Below are 10396 nucleotides of genomic sequence, written 5' to 3' on the forward strand. Positions count from 1 at the left end.
AAAATTAAATAAATTATTATTTAATTATATTTTATTCATATATAAACTTAATCGAGTCAAATATCACTTTTAAACTTAAAAACTTAATTACTTTTTTAAATATACAACTTTTTTTATATCATTAACGCTTTCTATATATCTAAACATTTAAATAATACAAAATATTAAAAGTTGAAAAGCAATTTTCAAAACTCAACCAATTTGATCCAGATTCAATGAAACTAAACATGTTATAGAAATTAAACACAACATCCATCTGTTCACCTAACATAATCGATATATCTAATGTGGTTCGTCTTGTACTTCTAGTTTATATAATTTGGTTCGTGTTCACCCTTATTAGGAGTTGTTATAGTTTGTGAAATTAATGATCATAAAATTCAACTAACCAAAATCAAGTTTGACTATATTTTAATAGAACAAACCATTACATGGTTAAGTGGGCATTTCATCAAATGTGTTATGAAGTATTAAACTTAGATTTTACTTCAATTCATGCCATGAAACTCAAAAGAGAGAGTGAAACAAAAATTGTATGGACATTTTGACAATCAATTTTTTTTACTCACATTAACACTACTTTTCAATATTTCTTTTTAACAAATACAAAAATTGACCTTTTAAATAATTATTTTATTCTTAAAAATAAGTTGTCAAATGATTCACTTAGGTGTAAAAAAGTCATTTTTCAATTTATATATCATGATATTTCAACAAATGTTGAAAACAAATAAAAAATAGTTAAATAAATAAATGAGGGATTCTTTATTAGCTAAATACTAGTCAACTCCCTCTAAATGGCCAAACAAGATCTATCAAATGTCAATACAAACTCTCCACTCAGCCAAATAATTAAGAATATAGAAACACGTTGTTATCATTATGTAAATTTCTCAATAAATATTCATATAATAAAAATAAACCACATTTTTTTAATAAGTTAAATTACCATACAAAAGTTGAATTTGGTTTTTGAAAAAATATTACATAAATAACGTTTTGTCCCATTATCTTCAGTTAATTATTATTTTTTTATTATCAATAACTAATATATAAATAAAAGATAAAATATTAGGAATGTCTTCATTCTAATAAAAAAATATATACATAGAAAATATAAATATGAAACCTTTAAATATTATATTTCCTTTTAAGCATTTATCATACAAATAAGACAACCTATGCAAGATAAAAGTTGAATAACATCATATAGCTTCTGCTATATGATGTCATTAAAAAAAAACTTATTTATACATATATTCTATTCTGAAGTTTCCTTTTACCCAAATCAATACAAATAAACATATTTCCACATTAAATCAATTATATAATTTATTTAAAGTATGAACTGAATTAAACAATTAATATACTAACATATCGTAGGCTAATAATATAAAATACTTTATTACGCATAAAAAGTAATGTTAAACACTATTGTTAAAATTTTACTTTAGATGTTATTTATAAAATAATGAAATAAGTTATACGTCAACATAATCTTTTTAAAATATTCTTTTCGGACTCAATTATAAGTGAAAAAGATAACTTTTAACACAAATATAAAAAATTTGTGGCTACTTTTGTTCCAAATTAATTATATTATTCTAAAAACACCATTCAATTAATTAAATTTTGTTCTTAATGTTTTTTTTATTTTACTTTTGATGAAAGACATTTTAGAGATTTAAAAAAAAATTGATAAATCGAATGATAATTTAAATAAAAAGAGTGGCATAGCTTTATAAGTTTTTAATACATTTTAATTAATATATAAAAACTATTGCTATCGTTATGATACACACAAAGTAATTTAGTCAGTGATAGGTGACACATTAGGTTGGAAAAAATGGGAATAAACCCAGAAACGTGAAAACACATGCAAACCCTCATTAAAATCTGCAACCAAACTTTCTCAGCCAATTAATCACACACATCTAATTTCGAACCACTACTATAAAACCTTCTCTTCCGTTAACTTTTCTTCCCCACCAGCAAATTATCATCATGACCCTCACATGCCTATTACTGTTCTTAATCCACATTGTGGTGGTAAAAAATTCTGAGGCTAGTAACAATGTCCCTGCTGTCATAGTTTTCGGAGACTCCTCTGTGGATTCTGGGAACAACAACGCCATAGCCACTGTTCTCAAGAGCAACTTCAAGCCCTATGGTCGTGACTTCGAAGGTGGTCGTCCTACGGGACGCTTCTGCAACGGTCGTGTTCCTCCAGATTTCCTTGCCGAGGCCTTTGGCGTCAAATCAACCATTCCTGCATACTTAGATCCTGCTTATACCATTCAGGATTTCGCCACCGGTGTTTGCTTTGCCTCTGCTGGAACTGGTTATGATAATGCTACTTCTGCTGTTCTGGTAAGTGTCTTTTCGGGTTTTTTCTTTTCAATCATCAAACAAAGTAATCCTACCTACTTCTGCAGTTGCCGGATTTCTTTTTAGGAAATAGTTTCTATTTTTTTATCTTTTCATAATTTAAAAGAAGTTGTAACCAGGTTTATCAGCTCACAAAATCAAGAAGAAACCCCACAAACATATTTTTAGAATGCCTGGTAAATCTTACCATCTTTAGCATTAAGTTAAAGGGATTCTTTGCAAGAGTTTAATTTTGATAAAATCAAATAGTGTTGAACTATTATGTAGTCAAACTCCCCTAATAACATTCTGTTGCATGAATGGTATTTTAAAAAAATTGTTTTGAATTAATTAAAATATAAAGAGAAGTGTTAATAAAACACATTTTGGAACAAACTTTACTGATATGTTATCTTATATATATTTAAAAGTGTGTTAGAAAGTGATTCACCAAATAATAGTATGCCATTAAAATTCAATTCAAGAGTGCTATGTTGAATGTATATATAATATTACTGTTGTGGATCTGACTCTGTCATCATCATTAATATATTTCCATCCTCTCGATGTTTTTTATTCAATCACTTCAATGTTGTATTGAATCTTTCACTTTAATATCTTGTCTTCTTGTGCCAGTGACACAGTACGCTGGACGGAGACCATTCAATTTGTATAATTAATAACACGTTCACTGTTTTTTTTTTTCTGTTACATCTTAAATCTTTCAGAACGTGATACCACTGTGGAAGGAACTAGAGTTCTACAAGGAATACCAAGCCAGATTGAGAAGCCATGTTGGTGTAGAAAAAGCCAACGAGATCATAAGCGAAGCCTTGTATTTGATGAGTCTAGGAACCAACGATTTTCTTGAGAACTATTATGTGTTCCCAACCCGAAGGATCCACTTCACCGTGTCACAGTATCAAGATTTTCTACTGAGTATTGCTGAGAATTTTGTGAGGGAATTGTATGCACTTGGAGCACGCAAATTGTCCATAACTGGTCTTATTCCCATAGGGTGTCTACCCTTAGAGAGGGCCACCAACATTTTGGGGGACCATGGTTGCAACGAGGAATACAACAACGTTGCTTTGACCTTCAATGCCAAGCTGGAGAATGTGATAGCAAAGCTTAATAGAGAACTACCACAGTTGAAAGCTTTGTCGGCAAATGCATACTCTATTGTCAATGATATCATTACAAGACCTTCTGCTTATGGTATGTGTTATCTTCTTCACTCTCACTTCTCGTGTTTTTGTTTTTATCTGGTATGCATGAACATGGTGATGGTGACGATGATTATGGTGTTCTGTGCTCTGTGCTCCTTTTTTTCTTTCTTCCTCGTATTGAACGAAATAAAATAGAAAATAATCATTTTCAAGTTTATAAAAAAGAAAGCAAGGCTACTATATAAATTCAATTATACAAAGTAGAAAGATAAAATAGGAAATAGTAAATGCATGCAATTAATATACAAAAGAATGCAGTGCCGTGTTATAACCAAAGAAATACACTTATTACCTTATCAAAATCCACCCCACTAATATGTTGATACAAACCACAATCCATAAAATATGAAATATTTATATATATATATATATATATATATATATATATATATATATATATATATATATATATATATATATATAAAATACATCTCTAAGAGACTTTTTAGAGTAATATAAAAACAAATTCTTTATTTCAAAAAAGACAATATCTTACTAAATGTCTCGTTCAAATTCAGTTTTACTAAATTTTCAAAGTGTCCTATTAATAATTAATAATATATTTTATTAGGTATTTTAACTATTTCAGAAGTTTCTATCAATTTTTTTTAGTTTTAATGTAATAAATATATTTTAACGATTTTTTATTTTTTATTTAAAGCTTCACATATATTTATGTAGATTTTTTTTAAGATGTTTAAAACGGTACTTATTACTAATTTTAATATTCTTATTCAATAAACACATTGTAAATACTATATTCTAAAAAAATGTTAAATTTCCATCAGTATAGTCCTTATTTTACGGAAATTAAGCATTAATATTAATATGGACGAGTTTCTAATAATATGACGCATAATACCAGTTAATATCAATAGTGATAACTTTGGCAATTTTATGCTTAAACAAAACAAAATTTTAGATAATTTAAAGCTATTAAATTGGAAACATTTAGTGAAGCATGCTAGTTTGGTGGTATAAAATTATATAAATGATATCTGCATGATTTTTAATTTTCTAGACAGAAACACTTCATGGGGTAATTACAATTTTATGCTTTTAGTTAATCTTGAATTGTTAAAAAATTTGGAGAAAGATTAAACAATAAATTAAAAAAAATTAAAGGAGATAAAAATGGTAAAATCATTGAGCATTGAGAATAAAAGAAAAAAAAACAATAGAATATAAATTCATTAATTAGCTACTTCATGTAAGAAATGTTATAATAAATTAATGAGATCGAACCTCTCTTGAATACTTCTGTCACAGTCAAAGAAAATTATAAAAATATTAAGTAACAGTTGCATCTCCTAGAGTAACCAACAGATATAGTGTGGTTTGTTTTTGTAGTTCATTTGAATTTAATTAGGAAATAGTAGCTGTAAGAAAAACATAGCATTTAATTCTAAATTTTAATGGTCACTGAAAGCTTGTGTGCTTGCCTACACAGCTTTTAGGTATGCTTTCACTTCTTATCATTAATACTAATTTATTGGCACCAGGTCACACTATCAACAACCACAATCAAATTCATAAAAGGTTTAATTTTGAACCCAATAATATCACGCAACACACATATACAACAAAACTAAGTTAGTTCCGCATATTTTTAACCAACTTTTAAATGTCTAATGTGGTTGTTTAAATGTCTTTTAATCAATTTAAAGCACTTGTTTATCAAATTTCTATAAATAAGAAGTACGAAATGAATATAAATTGAACAAGTGTATGTTCTAACTGATAAACCTTTTTAATTATAGGTAAAAACTATAATTTAAATTTAACTCAATTTTATAAAATAAATTTATAATTAAAGTAGCTCTAATACAAATAAACTTTAAATTTAAGTTATTCTTATTAAATCAACTTATCAAATAAAAAGTTTGCAGTTATTATAAGTTAACTTTATTCATGATCGATGAGACTTTTAACGCATACTGTTACACTACACAAAACTGACTAGTAGGGTGAGGTTTGCACCACTTATAAATTATGAATTGGCCCGATAGCGACTCGATAATGGGTGAAAACAAAAATGTCCACTTAGAATTCGCTACTGATATCATGTTAGAAGTGGACTTTAAACCTAACTCAACCCCACAAAATCAGCTTGTAAGGTGAGATTTGCACTCACTTATAAATTATGAATTGACTTTATCTCTAGTCGACGTGGGATTTCCAACACTATGTTACTCTTTCAGTGCAGTTCATGTATCATTTCTATAAGTTGAAAATTGTTGAAACTCGTAGATTGATTTCAGGATACGAGGTTGTAGAAAAGGCGTGTTGTTCGACAGGAACGTTTGAGATGAGCTACTTGTGCAGTGACAAGAGTCCACTTACATGCACAGATGCTGAAAAGTATGTGTTTTGGGATGCATTTCATCCTACCGAAAAGACAAATCGCATCGTTTCAAACTATTTGATTCCAAAGCTTAAAGCAACCTTTCGATGATGATCATCATCACCACGCATTACTTTAGAAGATTGCACAGTCTTGCCTAGAGCAGCATCAAAATATACAAATAGCTAGGTTTTATATTGGGTTCCCATGCATGCATGTTCGACATGTATACATTTTATGTCTTCTGCTATGGCAAATAAATTAACACCTGAATTGTAGTCATGTGCACCACTTAGAACCTCGTCTTGTGTTTGGTTTTTTCGCTTTTTAATTCATTCGTGTGTGGCTTTTGGCTTTTTCATTTTACGTGATTTTGTGTTGCCAACTTTGATTAACTTGTAAACCAGACCAAACATTGTTCAACTAACCATCTCCCAGGATCCTTGATTACCTTGCACCTAAAATAGAAAAACTATATATATATATATATATATATATATATATATATATATATATATATATATATATATATATATATATATATATATATATAGGGAACACGGTAGATGTTCTAAAGCTTACATTTTCCAATCAAACATGATCTTAATTAGAATCTAAGTATAGGTATAGCAAAACAAACGAAAAGAAATTTCAAAAGAGTTCAACTTTGCATACGTTGTCCTACCATGAAAATGAGGAATTAAAAGTTGTGGCTGAGTTAGGTAAAGTAGCATAGTCATGCCTAGAATAAAGAACATTTATGGAACAACTATCTGATTCCGACACCAAGTACTCTCCCTTCATATGTTAATACCTTACAACTAAAACAATATTCCTTTTATGTTCACCGTCACCGTACTGAGAAATTTCTTTGAAATAAAGTATTTAAAAAAGTAATTTTGATATGATATACATTTACATTAATTTGATATTAATGTTCGGATTCATTTGATATATGTTACAATAATAAAATTGTAAGGAGATTCAACAGACACATATATCTCTACACTGATAAGATATTATCCGTTTTGGATTATGTCTTCACCGATTTGTTTTTGTTACCACTTCATAAAGCCTCTTACTAATAAATGTATCTTATCTGTTTATAAACTCATGTTCATCTTTTATTTTATTTGATATCTAACAAAAAAATTATTATAAAAATGTTACTTTCTCTCTTAAAAACTTTTACACAAATTTTTCTGTATAAAAGAACACGTTTACATCTTCATAATCCTAACTTCAACTTCAAAGCATGAATACTCACAAGAAAATATCTTATGAGTTCATTTTATCCCAACAAAATTCATTGTTCCATTTAGGTCTAATCATAAAAATTTAACTAGGAGTGATAAAATTATAAAGAGACTTACAAAGAGAGTATCGTTTCATTGTTTAATTTTATAAGAGGTTCTTTTTTTTTCTCCTTTTAGAACTCATGTGACTCTGTCTTTCAAAGAACATAATTAATTATAGCTCATTTTGTGAACCGTATATGGTAGGTTCAAATTATAGAACTTAATAAGATAAAGATATTGTGAATGAAAATATGATATATTAATTATATAAAGTTTCAATGAACATAAGATATATATAACAAATTAAATAATGATAAAAATATATAATAAATTATATTTAAATAGAATTTTTTTTTCTTTAAAATTACATATAACTTTTTAAAAATGTGACTTTTAGTTTATTTTTTAAAAAGATAATGAAAATTATAAGAAAAAGTACAATTTTCTATATCATACAAAATTATATTTTATTTATATAACTACTTTATATATTGTGAAACATTTTATTTAATATTTTAATAGTAATTATTATTTTAATTTTTAGTAAATAATATTATTGAAATTTATGCTCAAAATAATTATAAATATAAATACAAATAAGATAATATTTTAAATAAAAGTAATGATATAAAATATTATAAGATAATATTATTAATGTATAAAATTATTTTCTTATATAGTTATTTTTTCTTAAAATTATAAATAAAGTATAAACGCTTTTAAAATCAGTATTATAATTACAAACAATTCTTTACAAAAATATTTTAATCATAAAAATTAATTTGTAATAGTATATAATTATCATTTAAATGTATATATTTATATATGAAGAAATGAGAAAGAAAAGGGTTTTGTTTAATGTATCTTGTTGAATATAACTTATTCTTTTTGAAAATATATTTCTATAATGTAATAAAATAAGGGACAAGATAATATGTAATAAACAGTATATTACATTTAAATAGTGTAATTATCTTATTATAGTATGTTGATGTCATACGTGTACTGAAGAAATATGTTAAATGGTCCCCTGTGAAATAAAACATTCTTTTACAAATTGCCAATATATTTAAGTTGGATTCAAGAATAATAATTTTTATGTTTGACATATGCAAAGAATTATAGGGACATACAAGTATAATTGAAATATTATGAAATACAATTCATAATATTTTTTATTTTATATTCCAAAATAATCATCTAAAATAATTTTTTTTGTATTGTAAATTATATATTCTATAATACAAAAATGAATAGAAATGCAGGTTGAAATTATAAAGGTGCGGAAAGATGCATCTCTGAATAAAACCCAATTTGATATCACGAAGGCCCCAAAGTCCAATACAGGTTAGTGTTGGAAGCCCAACTAGGAAAGTAAAAAACCCAGAAAGATTATGTGGTCCAAAAACCTCAAAAAAACAAAACATAGAAAGACAAGAGTGATTTAAAAGTTACGAAAAATTCCTTTTGTACTTCCATAAATTTCATTTATTTTTTATTTTAGATTCTACAATTTAAAATATAATTTTTATTTAATTTCAGATGATATAATCTAAAATATATTTTATATTTTATATTTCATAATATATAGTTTAAAATACCCTTTTTTATATTTCAAAAAATATAAATTGTATTAATGAACAATTTGAAATACAAAAATATATTGTAACTGATATAATCTAAAATAGTTTTTTTTTGTTACACAATATAACATATTATTTATTTTTTACTTTAAGAAGGTACAATCTAAACTACAAAAATAAGTATTATAGATTATATATTCTTAAATACAAAAATTTATTAAAATACAAGTTGAAATTATGGAAAGATAGGAAAAAATAAGTATTATAGATTATATACTCTCGCTATAGATTATTCATTCATTTTCTTTATATGTTCACATATATTAACAGTTATGAATTTGCAGAAGAATATATTTTAATAAAATATAAAGTTCAATTGTTTTTAATGAAAAAATAAAATAATATTTAGTTTTCGCTCAATAAAAAAAAAGTTAGTTTGTAGTATAAAAATGTTCTCTTTTTTAACATCCTAATTTAACAATATAAAATTACTAAAGTGAACATCACATGGATAATGATATGACAAGAACTACAAATTTGCGAAGAATAAAATTCTTCACCTGAAGCACAAAAATATAACCTACACTGCAAGTTTCACTTCCAACCTCCCGCTGAGTCCACTGAAAGATTGTATCCTTAAGCTCACACCATTTAGGTGATCATTGCAAAAAAGAAACAACAAACAAAGACAGACCACAGAAAAGTAAGGCTAAGCTAGATACAAAATAATACATCATAAGTTTAAAGCATTTCACATAAGAATCATATGTAATTTAATCCAATCCAAACATCTTAACATGCAAAGACCTAAATCGACTGTCCGGACTTAGAATGAATATCGAACTATGGCGGGTTATGCACTTATGGTGGCCTCTACTGCTTTGCAAAGCCATTGACATGGGTTTGACCCTCCAAGTAGCGCCTACATTAGGACCTCCTACTACTCTCATCACATGTATCAATCATCTTTACTTGAGAATGAAAGATCATTAGAGTGTTAGGATAACCCCCAATACTAAGCTCCATGTATTCATTCTAAACACTTGAACCTCACCGAGAGCATTCACTTTGGAACTTACTTTGAAACCACATACTTTCACTTTAAATCACAACACAAGGCACCACCATGCAACCTCTCCGTGAGGATCATGGAATTACGTCCATCAACCATACTTTCAATACATAGTTAACCTCAAGAATCAAACATTATGTATTTCAATTTATATTACAATTCAATTCATACTCCACAACAAGTAGTATAAACCAATCATTCAAACATTCACATACATTGTACACACTTTAAGAAAACATATAAAAACTTAATTGAAAATTTGATATTTTCGCTCAGCGCATGTCATTCGCTAAGCTAAAGTCCTCAAACAGACAACCCACCTCTACCATCACTCGCTCAGCGAATAAAATTGACAGTGCTCTCAAGCCTCTGAAATTCGCTCAACGCACATCATTCGCTCAGTGAAAGTACTCAAACAACAAACAAACTTTTGACCTCTTGCTGAGCGAATCCACTCACTCAATGAGTTTGCATAATTCTGCAGCACGAAAACTGCAGAATTA

The 10396-nt window shown here is 27.1% G+C and overlaps 1 protein-coding gene across 1 annotated transcript; it reads left to right on the plus strand.

Annotated features, from left to right (window-relative positions):
* Nucleotides 1-1937: 1937 nt before the first annotated feature.
* Nucleotides 1938-6306, plus strand: LOC148204572 (GDSL esterase/lipase At2g42990-like). Its single transcript, XM_088093913.1, has 3 exons — nt 1938-2370; nt 3096-3585; nt 5858-6306. The coding sequence occupies exons 1-3, from the start codon at nt 2005-2007 to the stop codon at nt 6049-6051; spliced, it is 1050 nt and encodes a 349-aa protein (XP_087950039.1). The 5' UTR covers nt 1938-2004; the 3' UTR covers nt 6052-6306.
* Nucleotides 6307-10396: the final 4090 nt, after the last annotated feature.

Source organism: Vigna umbellata, chromosome 1 (assembly GCF_029865625.1).
Source record: "Vigna umbellata cultivar VRB3 chromosome 1, Vumbellata_1.0, whole genome shotgun sequence".
Lineage (NCBI taxonomy): Eukaryota > Viridiplantae > Streptophyta > Magnoliopsida > Fabales > Fabaceae > Vigna > Vigna umbellata.

What these genes read in the sequence shown, in the direction of transcription:
- LOC148204572 (XM_088093913.1), top strand. Translation starts at nt 2,005, where the DNA reads ATGACCCTCACATGCCTATTACTGTTCTTAATCCACATTGTGGTGGTA. An exon ending in ATGCTACTTCTGCTGTTCTG is followed by an intron (nt 2,371 to 3,095) that starts GTAAGTGTCTTT and finishes TAAATCTTTCAG; the next exon opens with AACGTGATACCACTGTGGAA. An exon ending in TACAAGACCTTCTGCTTATG is followed by an intron (nt 3,586 to 5,857) that starts GTATGTGTTATC and finishes GATTGATTTCAG; the next exon opens with GATACGAGGTTGTAGAAAAG.